Source organism: Ursus maritimus, unplaced genomic scaffold, assembly GCF_017311325.1.
Source record: "Ursus maritimus isolate PB19 unplaced genomic scaffold, ASM1731132v1 scaffold_6, whole genome shotgun sequence".
NCBI lineage: Eukaryota > Metazoa > Chordata > Mammalia > Carnivora > Ursidae > Ursus > Ursus maritimus.
In genome coordinates, this window is record NW_024426774.1 from 76,169,408 (window position 1) to 76,194,028 (window position 24,621).

At 36.4% G+C, this 24,621-nt stretch overlaps 1 protein-coding gene across 4 annotated transcripts in view; it reads right to left on the bottom strand.

Annotated features, from left to right (window-relative positions):
* Positions 1-24,621, bottom strand: part of REV1 (REV1 DNA directed polymerase) — a 91,911-nt gene that overhangs the window by 23,123 nt on the left and 44,167 nt on the right. For 3 of the 4 annotated variants that reach the window (XM_040623569.1, XM_040623570.1, XM_040623572.1), the window contains 7 exons: positions 21,117-21,285; positions 17,459-17,611; positions 13,932-14,638; positions 11,197-11,304; positions 9,484-9,600; positions 4,838-4,946; positions 1-129 (listed from right to left, as the gene is read on the bottom strand). In XM_040623569.1, coding sequence (XP_040479503.1) covers positions 1-129; positions 4,838-4,946; positions 9,484-9,600; positions 11,197-11,304; positions 13,932-14,638; positions 17,459-17,611; positions 21,117-21,285 — 1,492 coding nt within the window. The remainder of the gene's footprint in view (positions 130-4,837; positions 4,947-9,483; positions 9,601-11,196; positions 11,305-13,931; positions 14,639-17,458; positions 17,612-21,116; positions 21,286-24,621) is intronic. The other variant, XM_040623571.1, reaches the window with a different exon arrangement.

A 24,621-nucleotide genomic window follows, 5' to 3' on the forward strand; every position in this document is an offset into this window, starting at 1 on the left:
CTTGCCAGTGTTTCATACATTGTTCGTGCAACTTCCTTATATGCATGAAAATCATACGGAACAGCTTGAAGACTGGGACAAAGTTGTTTAGCTTGCCCAAAAAACATTCCATTCCTGATGCCAACTTGTCTAGAGAAAGAATAAAACACAACAGAGGTTATACTAGGAATAGCTTTCAAATGCTTAATCAAATATCAAGTGTTGACAGTATCTCCCCATGCCACTAATACATAATTTTCACTTAATTCTCATTAGGGATAAACAACAAGCATTAAGAAAACTGACAAGTTCGATTTCCCCCAAAGCAAAATTGCACAATGGTCTGATTAGTGTAAATGACATGTGTAGATGTGCCAAAATGTTATTAAAAGACCAGGTTTGGCTCTTGTCTGTATCTGAAGATTTCTCCTAAGACTCAGACCTCTGGCCCCTTTGCAGAGATGCCAGCATGCCATATGCTGGTGATACCACAACCACCACAGAGCAGGAATGTGCTGTCAAAAAGAGGTTTTCTTCCCCTAACACATGGCACGGTTTGGCCAGGGTTCATCCCCCAAAGACAAAGAATATAAACGAAAGAACTACACAAAACAGTGCTATGTGACAAACAGACAAAATGTACTCATCCTATTACCACCCAATTCCCAATTGACCAATTCCATGCTCCTGAAGTGGCTCCACAGTGGTTGAGATGCCAACAGCATTGTATATGGTAGGACATCACTCTGGGCAGGAGCCAGGGTTCCAGAACTTTGAGGGACCTAATTGAAAATGGTAAATTTTAAATCTTTTGCGTGTCTCAATGCCCCACATTACCTTTGATATTTGGAGCATTCACAAAACTAAAATCATGGAATTATACATAATTAGTAAAATTCCATTTGACTACTCTGCAATCAAGAAAAAAAATACTTTAAAGTAAAAACACAAGCGAAATAATAAGCACTGTTTCACCAGATTACATACTCCTATGTAAATACACCAAATAGCTATTCTATACATTCATTCAATAAATATTTACGAAGTGCTTACTTAGTATGGCGGTGTATACCCTGTTTGGAGAAACAATACACAAATACTAAGCTCCAACTACTCAGAGGTCTCTGGCATCTTCCCCATCTCAGACCACCACTGAGAGCCAAGAAGGAAAAGAATCCTCCAAGTTACTCAGAGGTAAAGGCAAAATCATATGCATTTCTTATGGACACGGAAACAGTAATAAATTATCCGATTGCAAAGCTCCCAGTAGATGAGAAATATCTAATAGGAAGGAAAAGCGACAGGAAAGAAAGTGACAACCGACAAACAGCACAGTGAAGAAAATTTTTTCACTCATTCAAGAAAAATTTATGTCTCGGGCATTCTGCAAGGTGGTAGGTAAAAGATGTGAACAAAACAGAATCCATGATATTCACAAGGACAACCCTGCACTCATTCAGCAAAGGACAGATTATAGTCAATGGGCCTTATTTTGTAAGGCAGAGAAGTACATATGGAATAGTTTAAGTCTATATAGAATTATATACAATTTAAGACATTTTCAATAATGCTCGATATATAGGTTCAGCATGCAAAAGCTAAGCTTACAAATTAAAGGTATTCATCTTTTGAAAAATGTGTTACATAATTCTATAAATACCATATTCTTATATTTACAATAATTTCATTTTCATATTTTTCACTTATTCAGAAATTTTCAGGGACACATTTCTTAGCAAAACATAATACATCTACTTATGTACTTGTGCACGTATACAGCTTGGGTAGAGATGTTTAGAAGCCACCAGACACCATAAGGAAACTACAAACAAAAAAGGAAAACGAAGAGATTTCCCATAACTAAGGGAAGCAAAACACTCCGAGTTGGTAGTCGGGAAACTGGATTTGTTTCATAGAAAATAAACGAGAAAAGTCAGAAGTGATTTTGCTACAGTGACTTATCTGTTCCTGTCAACTAGGTCCCATGCAGGACAAACTACCAACACTTCGTCAGTGCGAGCTGCAGAAAGCGATTACCCGCGGGCTTACACTGCACATGCAGGTCACTGCCCATTCGATATGTTAATAGGTATCCGTATCACTAAAAACAGTAAAGCGTCCTTACGAAATCATTTAAATATGATTTGATCTTAAAAAATAAATGTTTCGAGGGTATCTGTATATCATTACATATTCATCCGCGTATCTACCTTCTCACTTATTATGTATAAAGCTTGCTCTTTCTGATGAATAGAGCTAACAGTAATGCATATTCTAGCCTTTGTATATACATCCTATCTTTCCATGATTTCTACCATCTCATGTGCACCCGCCACCCTTTGCGGACCCATTATTAGTCTGTGTATTGGAAACTCATCAATGCATAAAACTGGGATGACCGTCCCCACAATCTATTCCCCACTCCAACCCCAGAAACATTTCTCTGATGCAATTGTGAATATACATATTTTTAAAAATCTTCTCACCTAAAGAAAATATAATTATGGGACAGCCACAAGAACGGGGTATCTGAGAATTATTTTCTAGAGACTTTCATTATCAACAGGTTTCTACAAAATGAAAATCACAATTAAGAAACAAAACGCCATTGCTGTGGGTTGTATGGGCTTTTTTTCCAACTTTCACTCAAATTCATTTTCATCCCTTTATGTATCTCCTTAAAACAATCACCACCTAAGTGGCTTGCTGCACAGTATCTGGCCTACATATTGTCACCCCATTATTCTGCAATACATTCGCCTCAACAATCACTATCTCTGACGCAGTACGAATGCAACATCCAAACACCAAAAGAAGCCTAGAGCCCCGAAACAGCTGTGGCTACTTGAGTCCAAAGCCTTCAGTAACAGAAAGTACTTTTACCCTTGAGGCAGACGTGCTATCCCTGCGCCCCTCCCCCAACCCGCCGGCCAGCACTCAGCTTGGGGGTGCCGAATGAGAAGGGACACCCTTCGGGCCGTACCCAGTGGGGGGGGGGGTTCACTTCACCACCAGTTGAGCAAAACTCAAACACTGACAGAGCATTCCTGAGCTTCACCACGCCCTCCAGATATGACCACAACTGTCCAGCCACCAGACACACATGTCACACAATAACTCCATGGGGAAAAAGACTAGCCTTACTGAGCACAACACAAAATCAGCTCTAAACTGCCTGGGCTAATAAAAATACAATAATCCAGAATGTATCAGTATTTGACTTATCATTTTTATTGAAGTTTTCAACTCTTGGGCTACATTATCAACTAACAATGAGAAAGGTTAAAACATAAAATTGTCAATAAGAAAGGCAAAAATTAGTCTAGGAGTAAGAGTTTCACATGTCATAAAAGGAAAGTAAATATTTTATAATTATGCACGTTTATAAAATTTTCTTAAATATCTTTTAAATAAAATAATCGGCAAGATTTTAAACTATTTCAGTTAGATGATGTTGAAATATTTTTTGTTCTTATTAGACTCACTTGAACAATCCCAACTTTTAATCAGATATCAAATCATTATGATGTACACCTGAAACTAATGTAATGTTGTATTGTCAGTTATATCTCAATAACAAGTTATGAATGACAAAGCCATAAATAAAAAAGACTGAAAAATATAACTGGTAGAGGACTGTTTATTATTACTTTTATACTTGTTAACAATGTGTAAATGCTTGCGCTGTGTTATAAAGGTAAAAACATCTGTTCAGTTTTCAAGAAAGAAAAATAAAGATTGTTCTTTTGAATTAATCAGTTCATTACTACTCCCTCTAGTTTTACAACTATTACAATTATTTTTAAATGATTGATTTTTTTAAGTATGAGGAACACATACATACGTCTGTTTCTTGTACTGAAACAGCCCATTGTAATGAGAGTTAAGCTTAGAGTAAGATAAAGATCTACAAAGTTGCTACTAGTGAGTTGACAACACTCTACAATTTTAAGTGAGGAGATAACTGGGTATGCCAATATGGAATTATTTACTTGTAATTTAACAGGTGATCAAGTTTTAACATTATTTTGAAGAAAATACTAAGTGTTAGTTTTAAATTACAAGGCATTTTTCTTAGCTACAAAAAAGAATGATTATATCAGAAGAACATTAAGGCCCTCTCCCATTAAAAAATATCTAATTCTTCGGGGAGCCTGGGTGGCTCCCTCAGTTGAGCGTCCAACTCTTGGTTTCGGTTCATGTCGTGGGATCAAGCCCCACGTTGGGCTCCATGCTCAGTGTGCAATCTGCTTGGGATCCTTTCCCTTTCTCTCCTTCCCGCTCTGCCCCTCTCCTCAAACTCTCTCTCAAATGAATAAACAAAATCTTCAAAAAATTTAAAAATATATCTAACTCTTTAATTCTATGCTTCAAAAGACAATGGTTTTAAAAAAATGACAATGTCCATGGGGCGCATGTGTGGCTCAATCGGTTAAGTGCCTGCCTTCAGCTCAGGTCATGATCCTGAAGTTCTGTGATCAAGCCCCACACCAGGCTCCCTTGCTCAGTAGGGAGTCTGCTTCTCCCTCCCCTTTGCCCTTCCCCTTGCTTGTGTTCTCTCTCTCAGATAAAAAAATAAAATCTTAAAAAAAAAAATAAAAGACAAAGTCCAACTTCTTCTGGTTGCTACTGTCAGACCGGACCTACTGATTCATCAGGAAACTAAAGTATTTATTTAAAGTTATCTAGCATTTGTGAAAGGAAAAAAGAATTGAAGGGATTAAGCCCTGAAATATTTCTTCCCATAACATGTGTGTAACACAGGTCTGACTGGCACATCTGAATCCGCTTCAAGAGTCTGTAAAAATGATTAAGCAAATTATTTTTAAGGATTACAACACACTTAATTTCCACATACCTGGCTTCATAACTACAAGAGGCAATTTCAGCCTTTGACAAAACAGAGTCAATCCCGTTTGCTTGTGCAGAGTCCTGGTTCTCCCACAGTGATGCATCTGGTATCTCTGCTTTAAAAATAATAAAATTTAATGATTATACATCAAAAACTCACTCTCCTTAACTTTCATTCAAGAAATATATTTTCCATTCCTTTCATATACAAATGTTTAATAAATTCCAAATACAGTTATATCCATTGGTACTGGTCTTCTTAATAAAAGAAAACCTACAGCTCTAAAATGGTTTGCTTTCATTATATACTTCACCAGCGGCCAGACAAAAACATATAATAAATGCAAAGTGTTCTGTTTTGGTAAAGGTTTGGGGTTTTTTTCTTTTCTTTTTCTTTCTTTCTCTCTCTCTTTTTTTTTTTTTACAAAATATATCAAAAGGTAAATATAAACTATCCCTTTAACAGTCTCTTGAGATGAAAAAGGATGAAAGGTTATCAGGAAGATGAATCCCCTCCTATATTCTTGAAAGGATTATACAGCTCCCTGTAATGGGAAACAGTTAATGGAAAATATACATTTCTCTGAATGTTCTCTGCTGTTTCCTAAATAAACTACCTGCAAAACTGTAATCTACTTAATACCACGCTCAACAAACACCAATTTCCTACAAGTCATTCGATCAAACAATTCAGTAGGTCACATACCAGAAAGAGGTTTCATCCTAAATTTAAGATTTTTCTTTTGAACACACATCAGGTAAAAAAGCTTCACAACACTGCCCCCCTTCCAGTAAATTCTACTTAATGGTTTAACAACGCACGGTGAATAAAAAACATTCAAGTGTGATCAGAATACTAACTGCTTTACAGAAAACAACTCTAGCCTAAATAGTACCGCTCGCTAGAATTTAAAATCCAAGCCAAATTCACAGCTTCACTCAAGATTATAAAAGCACATATCTAGAGAGCACTGACTGCATGCCACTTTACTTCCTTTACCACCTTTAGCTTCACTAGCAATTGAGAAAGATTAAAACACAACTTCAGTTCTTGGTCTCTTGGGATATTACTACGTTCCAAGAATATGCTTTAAAAACATCTTAAAACACAATCTCAGCCATCGTTCTAATACTATGAACAAAAATGCCATTAGTTAGTAAAAGAGGCCAAGATATACCATTTCAATTAATTCTAGACAAACCTATTTTGAGTACATTCTAACAATATGTAACTAGCAAACCCAGTATTTCTTTTCTGCTTATTTCAGAGACATAACGTTGCATGAGACATCAGCCAAGTTAGAGCACCGCCAGAAACACATGGCAAAGTGTCTAGCTTTATGGGCTGAAACAACTCTTCCTGGTTTGACTCCAGAAATTGTCAACACCTTTTACCCAGCTATGCAACCCATATATGCATTTTTGGATTCCGGCACCCACACAGCCAAGCATAAATGCAAATCAACCTGTAAAGGACGGGTATCTTAATGGGCTCAAATCCCAAAAATTAAAACAGCAGAGTATATAATTTGAGCCATGATTCCTGATATATTATGATAAACATATGCTATACCATGAAAAATTAAAAACAGAATGCAGACTTCCCCATTTTTCTGAAGCATCTTAGAAGGCTAAATATCCGCTTTCATAGTCCATTATTCTAAGCTGAAAATCTGCAAGAATTTCAGGATTGTCAGTATCACAGTTCAAGAGAGGTTGCTACTAAACCAAACAACACCAAAGAGAGTTGAAGCTTGAAGAGCCACAAACCAGCTGCCTTTCACAGGTATAACCATGACCTTATGCCTTCAAAGCTCGGGAGCTAGGGGACTTAACATGTGAAGGTCTAGTCAAATAATCTATGATACTTGTCTTGAAAATTACAGAAAAACCATGCTTGAGGTGAGATCAGTGTCTGCGGTCCCTGGGCTCCCAATGCCCTGCCTGAGAGGCACCACCTCGTGTTTCTCTTCACTGGGCTGGCTGACCTTTTCCACAGTGCAGCAGAGTGCGTGGATCCCTCCACGAGCGCAGTGAGTTGCTTCAAGGGAGACTCAGGGAAATTCAGGGACACACTGTCCTCACTGGAGGGCAAAGTAGAGAACTGCTCATCAAAACTTGACAAACTAGACGGGCACATGGAGAATGTGGAGGAACGGTTGGAGAAATCAGAAGCCAGGACCCAAGTCTGTGAAAAAGAAATCGCTGAGAATAAATCTATAACTAACACGATTTTAAAAACTGTTGTTCTTTAGAGCGAACACTGAAGTTGTCGAAGGGATAAGAAAACATCTGCATCCTGGAATCCAGGAAGAGGTAAAGGCCCCAACCACAAAATCTTGAGTATAAATGGATTCCAAATAATGAGGCCATCAATGAGAAGCGTCACTGCTGAGTATGGCTCAGGAAGCAGCTTCCAAAGGAAGTCATGGATGGAGAGCCCCTGCTTACACTGGTCCGTTTAGACAAAGAGTTTTTGAATATGACGAATAAGAAACTAGAGTTTCTACCTATAAAGGCCTGAAGATGCTATCTGTTCTAATACTTTGCTTAGACATACAAGCCAAAACATCAGAACTGAAATTTTTTTTAAAGCTAGTGTGCAGAAGCCAAAAGTTCTAGTTCCTAAATTGATCCTCGATATTTTAAAATTTGGTGTCATGACTGATAAGGACCCAGAGAAAGAAAGAGCAGGGAATAACAAGGAAAGAAGAACAAAGGCATTGAAAAAACAAGTTCTAAGTACAAGGCTAGCAGCAACCAAACTTTATAATAAAGGACAATCCGTCCATTTTATGTTATAAATATTTTTGGTAAGCTCCTAATGGGTCAAAGGCTTAGGAAATAAAAGTGAATGATATTAAGTTAAAAGAAAGAATATAAAATGCAAAGTATCATATTCACCTTTTCCAGTGACAGAAACATCTATTTTTGACAGTTTTCAATGGCAAGTGAATTTTCAATATTTCTCCTAATATTTACCTTCTAACTCACCACCCACATTTAGAGGTGGAGGGGATGTGAATTATAAAAGGTCATTACAATGTTATGAAAATCCAGTGGCTAGATGAAGATAATTAAAAGTCACCAATGCCTGTATTCTGTTAATAAACTGCGTATGGTCAGATCACTTGTGAAGGAAGGAAAGACGAAAGAGAACTCGTTCTCTGCTACTCCTAAGGAATGTGTGCTTGCCAAGGCCCAACTTCTGGACGGAGACTGCTGAACTACAGACGTGCGAGACAAACGCAAGGTTCCACGCACCTGGAGGAACTGAGCGCTGGGTAACTGACCGACATTACCGAATGCTGTATGTCCAAGGTATTTTTCCTTCTTTCAATGTTCTTTCAGTGAGGTTTTTACTGAGTGCCCAATAGGTAACAAGTATTATGCATTTCCTTAAGCTACTTATTTGTTTTCTAGAACCTAAGATTTCATCTTTTAATGCCACATAGAAAATACAGAAAGAAAAACCAACCTACCACAAAACCATACAACCAATACTTCAGAAACTACCCATATTGTCACATACCATAACACAACTAAATGTTAACGAGCTCAATACTGGCTACCCAAGACCTACTCATGACACACAAAATGCTAGACTCTCAAAAATCTCTTAAAAGATTTAAAAACCAAAAAAAGCTTTAGGAAATCTGGAAAATACAGATACACATGAAGCACCAAGACGTATCTATCATCACTGTTTTGTACTCATACCATGGAAACAGATAATCACAGCCAACAAAAAGACTGTAATCCCAAAAAAGGTCCTCAGAAATGTCCAGTGGCTTTCCTTTTGCCTTAACTTCAATGAGATCGTTTTAAAAATAATCCCAACTTTTCATAATAAAAACTAGGAACCAGAAAAATCAGGATGAAATTTAACTGCTTGCCTTCCATTCCATTGCGTACCTAATTTCTGACTACTTTCTGATTGGTATTTCTCCAGAAAACTAATTTAAAAAAAATTTTGGCTTTGCAGACATCCATGAGGAAACTGATCAATGACAAAGAATTTAATTTCTAAGAAACTATTTCTCAGGGAATTTACTCAGGGGGAAAAAGAGATATAAAAATCTTAATATTGTGAATAGTCTAAGCTATGATTTTTATTTATTAATAACAAAAATTCAAAGGCCAGCGAGGCAAGAAAATGTTGAAGCAGGTTTAGCAAAGACATGGGAAATGAGTTCTGGTATTCATCTTCTTATTCCAATAAATAAAGTCCTACTGTTTCTTACTCCACTGCCTCATACAAATCTTTAGCAACATGAACTTTAGTATCTTTACTGTCATCAGTGACCAAACAACGACTAATTAACTCTCTGGTCTAGAGGCTCCCACGAAGTTATATCCAGGATTTTATTTTCATCCTCCATCTAAATGTATGCAAAGCGAACTAATCACACCTTAAAAAACATTCTTCACTCTCTGTCCCAGGAAAATATCATCCACTCAACAAAGCAGGACTATGAATCAGTCATTTGTACTGCATACAGATTTTGCTTTAAGATGTCACTGACACCTTTAAAACCCTGAATGAAAAAGCTAATTATTTCAACTCTTTCATTTCTGTAACAAGAATACCAGCAGCAAAATCCAGACGTCTTCAACAGGAGCACTGGGACTTCAAAGAGAGCTCGTTTGTACCTGCTCTGCCTTTCAGGACTTTATTCTGGTAATACTGCCACTCCAGCTGGGGGTTAGCACCAGGACGTAAAGGTGCCCTTCCTGTGCCTCTGTTACTTGTAACAGCCACTGGCTTTCCTGTGAGGAAAAGAAAAAAATTATTTTTAAATCTAGGTACAGGAATGTTAATGACACTGACAACATGTAAAGGAAAATTCTCCACAAGATTTAAAAAACACGACATTTTTTTCTTTAGCTTTCTTGAGGCATTAGTCCATAAAGGAGCTCACATCTTTGAAAACTATCAATTGCCATGCAAAGATCATCTAAGTTTCCCAACACCCCCCTAAAAGAAAACTACTTATGACAACTTTGATACATTTATTCAACTTAAAAGCAATGCTATCACTTTGCTTCCCATTGTTTTTGTTTGGTTTCTTGCAAGTCAAGTCTGATCCTAGATTCGAATTAGAGGGGTCGGAGAGGAAAGAAAAACCAACTGTATCTAGCTGTTTTATATTTCTCGTATCAGAAAAGTAAGGCAACATCCAAACTAATCTTCCAATTTTTCAGCAAGAGAAACAAATGTATATGCAGAGGAACCACAATCTGACCTACTACATAATCAAATGTGAAATATAGTTTCTCGGTTTTGGGTTCAGTTATAAAATCTCTCATGTACCATTTCTTTGTGTGTGCATTAAATTACAAGAGAACTGTTAACTTTTGAAGTAATAGCAGGGATAATTCACGTATATGTTACTGAATGCACTCGTTGTGAGAATTAAAAAAAAAAATTATGGGGGCGCCTGGGTAGCTCAGTCATTAGGCGGCTGCCTTTGGCTCAGGGCGTGATCCCGGCGTTCTGGGATCGAGCCCCACATCAGGCTCCTCCGCTATGAGCCTGCTTCTTCCTCTCCCACTCCCCCTGCTTGTGTTCCCTCTCTCGCTGGCTGTCTGTCACATAAATAAATAAAATCTTTTAAAAAAAAATTATGTATCAGAGTGACTCGTCAGGCTAAACCCAAATGCTTTAACATTCCAAACTCCTTTCAAAGCTGAAGCAGTAGCTACTGGTGACAGAAACAAAGCCCCAGTACTAACCCAGCAGCTCCTGTGCTCTCCTTAAAGGAAAAACAGACTCTCAGAAGAAAATGCTAATAGTTAACGTCTCTCAAGCACAGAGAGAACTACTGAAAAACCCAGAATAACTTTTTAAAAGTACTGCTAGCTCACAAATACCTGAAAGTCCATTAAAACAAAGATGACAGCGTATCTTAGCAATATTCAATAACGCAAAATTATTCTCTAACCAAAAGGCTGGAATGTGCAGTAGCATCAGGACAGTTAATCGAGTTATTTATTCAAGAGAGAGAAAGCACAGTGACCCAAGTTGCAGACATACGCTACCACAAAATTTCCATTTAACAACAAAGTAAGAGTAAATATATAAAAATATAGAAAATGCCCAATACCAGTCTCTATTAGTCTTAGATGACAGATCCTTCAGGTGAAGAGGAGTATTCTTCCCTAAAGACCTGACCTCTTTAGGGAGAAAAAAGCATTTCTAACTTCCCTTTATCTTTCTTGATAATGGAGTCCAGAAAACATGGAAGCAGGAATTTATTTTGCCAAGGAAAATTAGAATAAATATTTCTCAAAGAAGATTTTTAGATCCTTTAGAACATATAACAATATTATCAATTTTCTTAAAATATAAACAAAAATACAGACCTTTGAGATCTGGTCTATTTCGTATACCCACTGATACAAAGAAGCAGTCCATATCAACATGCATTATACAGCTCTGATGCCTGGGTGAACTCAATACTGACATATTTCCTAGAAGGAAAAAGAGAACATTCAAACCCCAAACTACTTTTTAATATTTAAAAAAATCAGGTCTATTTAATTTTAGAAACTGTATTTTTAAGTGCCTATAAGTAGAACGAAGTCTCAAAAAAAAAAATACAGACTCTATTACAGACCATTTCTAACCACCTCAAGACACGTCCAATTTCAATTTCTTTGGCTCTAAAAGTAATCCAAAGACACACATTTAGTTTCCAAGCAGAATTTGAAATCAATTATGAAGATACCATGTTTTCCTAATCTATATCCTAATTAAGTCTTTATATCTAAATGCTTATCTTAAGGTTATTTCTGTGTGCCAAAGATTTTATTAAAATGTATAAAGGTGTTTTCATATATTTAGTTACATGGAGCTAAGTAACTTTAAATGATCAGGATTCCATGCAGTCTACAAACATTCCCTGAAAAAAAAAAAAAAAACCAGTAAAAATTGCTACTGTTATTGTTGGGTAGGTGTCAAGCACTGCTGTAAGAGGTTAATGTGTATTTAAATTCTCACAACAATGTAAGTAATCTTATGCCCATTTTACAGATTAATATTATGTTAATAATTATGTTATGCAGCCAGTAAGAAGAGGCTGAGCTGGTAATCAACCGCAGGCAGTGTGACTTGAGCCCTCAAGCCATTGTACTATTGCCCTAGATATATTTAGAAAAGTCTATAAAACAAAAATCTACATATAAATCTGTATATATATAAATGTATATGAACTTTCCTCCTTAGACCATTAAACACTATCAAAAATCAGCTCTGAAGCATATATGCCACTTTCAAGAAGACAAAGCTGAGTATCCTCTCCTAAGGACTCTGCCTTCTAATTACCCTAAGCTACATATTTTGATTTATCAGGGCTATTTTAACCAATCCAGCCACAACAAGAGCTTTCCTCTTTATCAGTTTCATCCTTAGCCCTTTTCCCTGGTCCTTGTCCAAGTTACACAAGTCTTGGAAATAAGAACCCTGAGCTTATAAAAAGTTCTACTAATCTCATAAAGGAGTTTTCTGCTGATAAAGAATACCAGTACTGAAGGTAGGTCTTCATGACAGGTTTCCCAAAACTTACATTTTTACTCCCCAAAGGTTCAGACTACTCCATTTACCAAATTGTGACTGTGAAAGCATTTACCAAGTTCTCACTACATGCCAGGCACCGAGCCTTTGTTCATGTTATCTTCCCTAAGCTCAGAAGCCCATGAGGTGAGCATCATGGACTGCCTACCGCTCCACCCTGAAGAGGAAACTGAGACCCAGAGAGGTGAACTAACTGGCCCATGGTCCTGCAGGGTCAGAGTAGCAGAGCCAGGATTCGGATTCAGGGTAAATTATTGAACTTCAAAGCCATGCACTTCCTTGCTACCCTCTATATTATCTCAAGAAATGATTTATAAATCTTAACAATCATAATTCTGCTGTATAGAAGTATTATAGAAACATAATGCAAACAACCCAAAATAACTGCTTTAAACATTCAAGTAGTACAGAATGCATATACCATATACCTACTGAATGCTTTCATACAATATAGAAATTCAGCATTTTATTCCCATTCATGAAACTAATTTGTAATAGTTCTTTGAAGCTTTCAAAATTAAACGACCTTTACCATTTAAGGCCAAGGATGATGTATGGATAATCTAATAGCTATTACATTATTCTGAAATGTTTCCTAAGTAACAGAAAGCATTTAGGAATACATCAAACACAACAAAACATAACAGAAAAAAACCCACATGGAGAAGATCTAGCACTTTCTAGGACAGAACCATGAGCTTCCCTCTGTACCTCAGTTTCCACAGCTATTAAGTTGAAGGGTAGTATTAGATAATTTGAGATCTCTCTCCAAAAAACGAAACAAAACCATACATTCCGTAAAAAGCATCACAAACCTCAAAGCAGATACTAATCGATAATGACTGCACAGAAATATAGCGGGTAATTGTTGGTTTTGTTTGCTTTTGAAGACAAGAAAAGTATTAAAAAACAAAATACAATTAACCCATCTACTTTTATGTGAAAATACTTACTCTCACTACAAGTTTACCACTATAATTACAATAGCTATTATGTCAGTTATTTAATAATTTAAAAATCATTAAGATGTCAGCTTCTGGAATTAACAGTTACTCTTGCCAAGCCAATTTATTCTTACAGGAGTTTATGCACTGAATATAACACACATAATATTTTACACAGTTCAAAACTTCCAACAACTGACAAGGCCTACATGAGGAAAGAATGCTCAGAATCTCAACTTTGTTACTGTTTAGATTATCTAAAAATATTGTTAGCCGCATTTAAATCTAAATTTATAAAAAAATACTTTAATAAATAAGAAAGCTTTCTATAATCTGCTATGCTTGCTGTAACAAGCATAGCATTTTTTTTTTCAGGTTTTAACTAAGTTTTATTTTGAAATAAAGAATCCCTGTACATGCTCCCCAGGTTCCCCAAATCTGAACATTTTTACCACGCTTGTTTTTTCTCTGTACTCTTCTATTATGAGAGCTTAGTATTGATCAGAATACCAATGACAGCTGAAGAACAAAATGGTCAAGCATGATTGTTTCTTAAGAAAACAATTTTAGTAAGTATCTACCTGTGTCAGTTACAACAAGTGCAGACCTGCCTGTTTTCATTTTTTTTAACTTTTCCCTTCCTGGAAAGATACCACTACTTTGTCTCTGTAGGGTATTGACAAATTCAGTCAATTCACACTTCCACATTGATATGTGATGCAGTCTTGAGCGGGAATAGAAGTCTGAAATAAAATTGCAATCTGAGGGTTTGGATGGCACTGAAGGTGCTGCCTTGCTAAGAGTAGGTACTGAAGAAGTGCTTTTTGTGCTTGAAGGCCCCTGAACAGCGGAGTGGTGAGCACCGTTTATTTTAGTGTTACTGTGCAAAGGTGACAAGGAGAAGGAGTTAGTTCTGTGTGGATTCCGCATGGCATCTGTGTTTCTAGTGCTTTGTGGCGACTGCTGCACAACGCAGTCTCTGAAGTCAGTGCTGCTCTTCTCAGCCTGCTCCTCCTCCTGGGCAAAGTCTGGAGAAAGCCTGCTGGCAACACTGTGGCCCAAGGGCACCAAGCAATCCTGCGTCTTTAAGGCACCATTAGAGCTAGGAGTGTGTCCGTTAAAAATGGCAGCGCTGTCTCTGTGATGCGGAATTCCGTTTTGTTTCCTTCCTGGAAAGATCTGCTCCAGCTCGGTAAAACTAAAATTATTTGCATCTTCTTCATTCCAACTATTCACTCCATTGACTTTGACTTCATTTTCTGTCTCAACCTTCTTAATTATGTGATTTCTATAGCAGGAAAGAAGATTTAATTTCAATTAATGTGTGACTTTCAGGCTAAAACAATTTTTAATGTAAACATGGTCTTAGAGAGATATACGTATTTCTCTGAAAAAGTAAGCCATACATTTTATATTCTTTCTCTCCCAACAAAAGATAATTCTTAGCTAAATCAAAGTAGCAAGGTAACTAGGAAAATTCTAGAACATAAACAGTCTTGTAGGGTTTTTTTTTTTTTCAAACTTGAAGCACTCCCAAAGAAGAAATACAATGGAATCTCAGATTGAAGAGAAATAAAAACTATTTTCAATTATTTGTCCCACTAAAAATTAAATGGAACCTGTAATCTCTAAATATCCAGTTTGAAGCATAGTGTCTGCCATTTACCAGGAAGTCAATAAATCATGGGACTCAATATAAAAAGCTCCCACAAAAATGGGTAAGAAACTTTATTTGAATGATTATTCCTAGTTTAAGTTTTATGTAATGTTCAACACGTTAAACCCAATACTGCTACAATCCTAGGGCCAGTTAGTTTCACTCAGGAAGACTGACAGACTATACGTACTAATCCATTAATGGGGCCACCTGTTACATGAGTAGATAAAAAGAACCAGGTTAATGTATATGGGTAATTCAGGAAAAAATATACCTAGAAAATGAGGACACTCACTTATTAACAGAGGAAATGGCATTTCATTTCTAAGAAAAGCATATTCATGGGGCACCTGAGTGGCTCAGTCGGTTGAGCACCTGCCTTCGGCTTAGGTCAGGATCCCAGCGCCCTGGGATGGAGCCCCATGTTGGACTCTGTTCATCGGGGAGCCTGCTTCTCCCTCTCCCTCTGTCTACCACTCTGCCTACTTGTGCTCCCTCTCTGCCAAATAAATAAATAAAATCTTAAAAAAAAAAGAAAAGCATATTCAGATGCCAGGGTGGTCCCAGGCAATCTGAACCAAGTTTCTTGATGACAAGATTATAAAGGTAGGACCCATGACAAATGTTCCGCTAAATGCACACTGTGACTCCTCTAGATGTTTGCCTGGTAATGCTCTATAATAAAGACAAAATTTATTTGCATTCATAAAAATTATCTAAGTAACAAATACAAAAACCTGAATTACAGAACAGTAATTCATTCCATTTAGAAACACCCACACCATTAATCCAATTATAGTTCAGGCTCCAGAGATTGCCTGATACATGGTACCCAGGCACAGGTGAGGTTACCACAGTATTACCAGGTTTAATCTAAAGTCCTTCATCCTAATACCAACATGATATATTAGTAATAACAGTCTGAATACACAGAGAAGTCACACATGAGTCAGATGCAAAACACTACCACCCATTTCTGGGTTGGCTCTGTCTGGCTGAACCATCTCATGGAATATGATAGCCAACTCTGATTTAGGTCCAATCCTCACGGATGATCACGCCAGTGAAAGAGAAAAAGACGACCAACAGGAAATGATTAAAAGAGGAAGGAAAGAAAACCTAATTTGTTACATGTCTGGCCCTTGAGATAAAGAGAAAGCAAGGGAACAAGAAGTCACATAAAAGAATTTCAAAGGAATTTAAAAAATGTATTGAATATACCAAAAAATAAAGATCACAGACAGCAACAAAAGTGAAGTAAATCAGAAAAGCCTGACATCTAGTTTTCTGTGTCACAAACAGTTGAGATTCTTTCCACATATACTAGCAACATATGCAACAGAAATGTATATATTGGCAATAAACACAAAGCTAATATACATGCTTTATGTACTGTAGTTTTTCAGCCTAGACAATGGATATTCATGAAGTAGCTGTAGTGGAAATATATCACTGGTAATATACATTAATTAGGCAAAAGTGTACATGTATTAAAAAGTACAATCTAATAGGGTAAATTCTTGCTAAATTGGCACAAAGAATTTCAAAAAAACCACATATTTTCTATTTTTATGAATTTGGGTAAGAAAAAGAGCTAAAGTTGTGCATTCAGAAAGATTTTCTGATATTATTTGTTATGCACATTGATGGTACTAAAAAAATCAAAAGTGTCAGGTAATGTGAAAACCACGTGAATATGCTTAGAATTGAACTCAAGCTAAAAAACAAATGACAACAACAAAAACTATGGAAGGTAGTGACATCGGATCCCCCCCAGGTTAATTAGACTCCCGGCCTTTAAAAAAAATACATCTAACTCCCAAAGCAAGCAATTTAGTAAATAAGGAGAAGGCAGGCAACACACCAATTAATCATGAAACCACTTTACCCAAGATCATTGCAATTAAAGCTTAATCAGTATATTTTTTAAAACCTGCCACATGGACTCAAGTCTAGAGTTACCTCTAACTGTAACATCGAGAGTCACCAACTAAATTTTTACTGATATAAAAATATTTATATATGTAAACCTGCTAGGAATTTGGAATTTTTCAAAAACTACCTAGAAACGTAAACATTTTCATTACGTATATAGCATACAACAAAAGTATACCTGGCACAGTTCGTTCCGTTTTTGAGAAAGCAACATTCTACAGCAAATTATTTATATGGAAATAATTACTTTCAGGAAAATCCATGGGAAATTTTACTTCTAATAATTTAAGATCCATTAGTTTAACATGGGAATCTAAAATGACTAGAAAAGCTTTCTAATTTACATTTTATGAAACTTTCACAATAAAAATAATTTTTAGGTAAGACACGCACACACGAATTTTAACATATTTAATATAGATGAAGGGCCAGGTTTTGTGTCTGTTTCTATCTTCAGCAAAGCAGGGCCTGTAACTACTGCTTTAGCAATGGTTTCCTCAATGGAGACAAACTTACACCCTGTTGTTGAGCTGCTTGGCTACACTGCTTGGACCTGGCACAGGTTCCTCAGCTTTGCACGCAGGATTAAAGTTGAGACCTTTCTGCATGTTGGACTGCTTGCTGTACAGCTGATAGGGAATGCAGGACAGCAGTCGTCCAGCTTTGATGCTGAAACAAAAAAGTAACACTAATTTAAGAGTCTAATACTTGGGGAAAATAAGCCTCATGAAAAATCAATGTCTGAATGATGGAGTTTTTCATCAGTGAGCCACCTGTTTTCCTAGTTTATTTCCTCTCCCTCTGTTTTAGTGGCTCTAATGCAATATAAAATCTTTCTTAAACACTTAAGAATAAGACATTCTACCCATGAAAAGACACACCATCTGAGCTCTGAAAAGGTAACGGCCAACAACCTTACATGAGGGGGAAAAAATAACTGGAAAGCAGGACGACGAAACTGCATGCACAGTTTAAATATTTTAATCATCATGACTTTAATATTTACCACAATTCACCCTCAAACAATTCATACAGAAGCATTAAGACTTTCTCAAATCTCATTTCGCATATGAAGTATTTCCAGAATAACTAAAATGGATGAGGATTTCCAGTTTCTACACTATGATCTCAGGAGAGGAAAAAAACAGGTATGAAAACATGTATACAACTTCTTGCCCTTTCTCCTACAGCAGACAGAATGTTTACAGACACGGAGAGTAAACTATTCATTCTTAAGCACCTGAAAACCAAGAGTGTACTTTCTGATACAATATTACCAGAAGTCATTGGGGGTAGTCTGAAATGTGTCTCTTGGCTAGTTAGCCAAGTAAAAATAATTTTAGAAGAACTCCGTAGTACTGTGAGAGAAAAATGTAAATGACGCCAATTAAAAAAAAAAAAAGCCAAATCTATACCAGAAACTAGCGTCATACACATTTTCTATGAAGAATAAATTGAGGCAAGATAAAAAACACAAGAGAAATGAAAAAAATCGTGAGATGAAGGCACTCTAATATTAATAGTAAATTAATTAGAAACATTTTAGCCCATATGAAGTATCAGCTCTCCAGAGTATCATAAATACCTAACAAATGTGCTAACACATTATAGTTTGGGAGCTTAAAAAGGGCAGATCTGGCTGGGAAGCAGTCACCCCCACCAGGAGAACCCCATGAGCTGGCACGAACTACAACAATCACCATCTCTTGCTACCAGGAGACCCACGTGGGAACCTAATCATAGGGGGGGGGGGTCCCCTGCTACAAAAGACTCAACACAAAATGAAGAATAACAACAACAAAATCAGCCTTTAATAACTAGGACAGTGTTTTTATTTTTATTTTTTATTTATTTATTTTAGGACAGTGTTTTTAAACTGTGCTGCATGGCACTGTCATGCTTGATGAGGCAGTGGGGTGAATCACAGCACCTCTCATTAACTATTCTATCCTTCAAATGTCAACATTAAATTGTCTGAAGAAAAGGATGATGACAAAAATTTGAAAATCCCTAATTTACAATACACTATATAAAAGTGTAAGATCTGCCAGGCAAAGGTTTCAGTAAAATAATCTCCTACCTAAAACTAATACACACAGGATTCTCCATTAAAGGACTCCCCTGCGTCTTAGAAGTGGTGGTCCTATAACCACGCCCACATTAATTCAGGTTTAATGGCACAAACACAGACATTAGGGAACTCTAATCAAAGCAACGTTATGCCCCCACACTTAGAAGTGGTAGCTGCTTTTTAAACTGCTCAAACTAAAAACAGGAAAACAATTAAAGAAAAGATGTCATGTGCCATCCATTAAATAACTAAAATAATGTTTAAAATTTTAAGTATAATAAAATCTCATAAAAACACTACCAAGAAGAGATGAACAAGACTGGGATTAGAGTATGAAAGAAAACAGTATTGTGACTGCCCAAAAGGATTCCACGCTAGGACATGCAGACATTGGGCATTTATTTTATATATTAACACAGATGCCCAGGTTGACCCATTTCCACATGGGCCAATTCATCTATAGTAAGCTTAATTAAATGGCAAAGAGCAGACCCAACTAGGAGCCAGAAAAATCTGGACTCTGCATCCTGCCATTCTTGGGTGAGTTAGCCTTCTTAGCTCTGCCTTTTCATATATAAAATGAAGCAAACTGGCCATATAATCAGTTATTTAAAAACAGATGATTAAGCCTGACTTCAAACTGAAATAAAATCTGTTCAAGTGAACTTTAAAACTTATAACTGCCATAAATTGCTTTTTCGATTGTATTCTCTCTCTAGCTGTATTCAGGGCAAGAAGGAAGAGCAGGTATTAAAAAAAAGCTATAATGAAAACTACTATTTTCTAAGCAAATCAAGTTCTACCTAGCAAGTACCCTTTTCAGTGCACTTTCCTACTATCTATGGATCTCTCCCACCCCCTCCAAAGTCAGACTAATATCCTCAGATCCAAATTCTAGCCCTAGCATGATGACAGAATTGTCTGTACATGACACCACATAGCCCAACTCTGGAATGATGCTAACTTCTTACACTGAAAACTGCACAGCTCCTTTTTTAAGGGGAGACACAGCTAAACGCCATGTTCAACGATCCTATGTAAAGAAGGGACAGGTCATGAGAGAACAGCTAAAGGAATCAATAATATGTTCCACAGATGGGCTGTCAACTTAATCCCCCAAGGTTTAAAAAACCCTTAATCTATAAGATACATTTGGTTTTCTAGAAGCCAAATGCACTTTTTAAAAATGCACTTTTGACATTTTGGAATTAACTTTCTAATACTTGATAACATTTATAGAATAAAAATAACAAAGGAACTTCTTATATACTATGCTTCTAACAATGTGTCAGGCACTGTGCTAGATAGTTTGCACAAATTATTCCTAGTTCTCACCTAATCAGAGCATATCAATATTAAGCCTTCTTTTACAAATGAGATTTTAATATTTTCACTTTTAAAAAAATCTATCAATTACTCATATATATTATATATCATTTCAAAACAAATCACTTAAGTTATGGCTCATCACCAAGGTTCAGATGACATATTTAAATTTAGGGAGTTAGTATGAATGGCCGCTGATTTACAACGTCAATTCCAAACCAACAACAGAAGAACCATAATGTAACAACCAAAAAACAGATATTAATAATACTGCAAACTGCTCTTCCTCTCTGTCCCCTCTCCCAGTACACCAGGTCCACAATACCCTGATCTTTCTCCCCTTAGCATGCATTAAGTTTTAACATATGATATAATTTACTCATATACTAAGAATATTGTTTTATTATGTTTTCTTCAATAGAACATAAGCTCCAAGAGGTAGGGAACGATCTTTGTTTGCTTCATTGATATTTCCCAAGGATGTAGCCCATCAGAGATGTACAAACATTTGCTGAATGAACACCATGCTTAGGCAACCCCTTCCCATCACTGCTTCCGGCTGCTTACCTGAGTCATCCCAACTCCTGGTAGCTGAGGCTGCAAGAACACTAACATACCAGGTTACCTAAATTATCAATGTGAGGTTAAACAGTACAACAGTGTTGTTTAGGACGTTATTTTTCACCCTTAAGAGGCAACGTAAGTGAGATTAAGTGTTTATAATATAAATAAAAGTATTCCAATTTTTAAAACTTATTAATTAAAAATTAAACTTACCTTTCCACAATCCATTCTGGCCGAATTACTTTTTCCCCCTTTAATTCTTTAATTTTGGCATTTGGAAGATTTGTGGCAATAATGTGTGTTGTTTTAGATCTGGAATAATACACATGGTATTGCCCTCCATGCAACATCATTAGCTTTCTCAATTCCTCAGCGGAAGGATCTGTAAAATTAATATTAAAATATGTTAAGACTTTTATATATAAGTAAAGCCCTACCTGAATAACCCCTTAAAAAGCCCAACTTAAAGAACGTATCACTGATCCACTTCCTCCTGGGCTGTGTTGCCAATAAACAAAATCGGGAGGTAAGTTACAAAGTGATAAGGCTATTTTGCTTTAGCATATCCTATTTCCTGCTGGAGACAGTCCACCAACAAAGCAGCACCTACTGCTAAGAGATGCCCAGAGCAGACAGGGACCTCACGTAATGAATCAAATACTACTAACAGAGCAGATGTTTTAAAACTTCTGACCACATTTAGCTACGTGACCTTGATACTGGTATCTTATGTTTTAAAAAACTGACAATCACAAAATCATTTACAGATCAATTTACAGACTCCAATTAATCCTACACATCCTTCAGAAAAATACAATAGTAGATAGGTAAACTGCTCATACTTACTATGAGCAGACTTTACTCCTGTGAAGCTTAATATTTTTATTTTTAATTAAGAAAATATAAGAAAAGTTAAAATAAAATTACTCAGTTTCTTAATATGAACTTGCACCAAAGACAAAAAATAAAGTTCACCAATATAAAAAAAAAAAATCGCAAAAAAAAGGAAACATTTTTCAACTGTGTTTCAAATTATTTTTTCCCTGCTGCCCACCCAACCCTCAAATTATTTTTTCTTAATAAAAGTACAGGAAAATATCTTTAAAAAGAATCAGTGTGGTTTATGCTTTCCCATAAAAAGTCTGACTCACTGAAATTATGACCAGTATTACTGGCATCACATTAAAATAATTATTTTCAATAGCTTGTTTCTTCTACCTATTATCCTAATGAAAGCTCTAAATTACACCTTCCTCAAAACAGCTGTACCCCAGGGTGGGGGGTACATCACAGGAGGCTTATATATCTACTTTGTTATCCAAGCAACAGATTTTTCTTAAGCCCAAGCAATACAGGTCCAAGAATTTAAATAAACACTTTCATTATAATAACCATATAATTAGGACAGTTTAGTCTTCAGAAGAGAAAAAACACTAACAAAGCACATTTAGATATAACAGGTTTGGTCAATTCTTGGTAAGTTCTTATGGTGTAGAATTCATTTGATGTTACTGATTGCACATACTGGCACTGCTTAATAGAAATATAATGTGAGCCACAAACGCAAGTCACATATATAATTAAGAATTTTCTAGGAAGCTCACTAAACATGGTAAAACGTAAAATTAATTTTAATAGTGTTTTTAACCTCACAGATCCAAAACATTATCACTTCAACATCTTCAACATATAATCAACATTAAAAAACTGGATATTTCACATGATTTTTTTATACTAAGTCTCCTGCATTTACATTTGTCAATTTAGACTAGCACATTTCAAGCACCTAACAAATGTGGCCAGGGTTTACCAAATTGGACAGTGTACGAAAAAGAGAAATGAAAACAACTTCTAAATAAAATTAATTCGAAATTCATAATGGAAGAGTTTCAGAGGTTAGGGATCACAAAAACTAGAGCATCACAATGACTTAATAGAAAACGGTGGAAATTAAACAGCTAGCCAGTCAGAAATCTCTAGTTTACTTATTTTCTTTTACTAAAGATTACAAAATGTGGCTGACATAATAGTATAAAGTACCAAATTAAGGGCTAAATACAACATAATAATACGGACAGATGCTAAATCCAACAAAAAGCAAGGAAATGCAAAAAAGTATTTACAAGTTAATCTACAACTTTCCTAAACCAATTCTAATTGTTTTCAATGATTTAAATAGAAAACAGGCCGACAGAACGTATTACCTTTGTCTACACATACTTGTAAAAACACTGTCCCCTCTACTACTTGCTCCCTGAAATCGAATTACTGCAGAAATCTGGAACTGGAAAAGCTGGACAGTTTACTGTCCTACAGGAGGAAATCAGGGAGACTCCCCTGAAGTTCAATCTTGCAAACTCTTGCATATTCTTGAGTGTGAAGTGAACCAGGAAAGCCAATCTAGTTAAAGAGTAATATCACATGAACTCTGGTGTCAGACCAACCTGGGTTTAAAGCCAGGGTTTAACATCCTTTGGCCGCCTAACTTTGACTCCTTTAAGCTTTCTCCTCATTACAAGTAAGTAAGTCTGGCACATAGAAGGTACTCAATTAAAAACCATTATTACTCTAAACTATAATGACAGAACTCCTTTCAAGTAATGTAAGACCTGAGGCTCCGGCCCTAGATCTACAAAAAATGGTAGAATACAACACATCCGCTGACACGCGGAAGCCCTAACTTTTCAAACACAGAACTGCCAATAATGTACTAAGGACAGCAGCCAGGACCCACCCCACCAGCCCGAACAGCCTGGCATGCACGGTGGCTGGGGGCTGCCCTCATTTTCCTAGCTTTTTGTTATTTTTAAAATAGGATTTCTCTCTGGCTCTGTTCCGTCAGCAATAGACATACTCCCACATTACAAGTTCAAAAGAATATAAACAACAGCTCTGAAGATTTGCACAAAAAGTTCATTTTTTGTTGTTGTTGTTAACACTCTCCTCCTTAAATTCAGCAGATGTAGGCTAATTAGGGAAAAATGTTTGGGGGACAGTATCCAACCCCATGAAATCTCTAGGACACTAAGCTTTGTGTAACTCCAACCCCACAGTCTACTACACCAGGGAATTTTCTTCATACTACTGATAATAATTTGAAATTACCCTATTTGTTTACTTGTTTGCTGTCACATTTCCCCCTTGAGCACGTGCACCTTGAGGGCAGGAACCCTGTCTTATTCACTTCCATATGTTTGGTACAAAGCAGGTGTTCAGTACACATTTACTGAATTAACTGGCATCTCCCATGCATCAATGTTTCCTGCCTGGAGTTTTCACCCCTCTAGCAAAAATGGACTGTAAGTAGTATTACCACTTCAATTCTCAAAATATTTATTCAGTAACTCAACAAATTAGGCCATACAACACAGGGTCCAGAGCGAGATCTAGTGGGTACAAATCCTAGCTCAACCCCTTGCTAAGTTGTGTGGACCTCAAGCAAGTTACTTAACTTCGCAGGGCCTCACTTCTCTCACGTGTAAACCGGGAATAATAGTGCCTCAGAGGTCTGCGGTGGGATTAAGAGCTAAAAATTATAAATTGCTAAGAAAAGTGCCATGCACATAGTAAGAAGTATGTGTCAGCTATTGCCAGCATTATTATTACCATCTCTTATCCCAAAAAAGCAGAAAGGAAAAAACTTCATGGCTGAGGCTGTTCTCTATCTATAAATCATTAAATTTTTCCAATTTATTATCCCATCTATAAATCTTTCTCT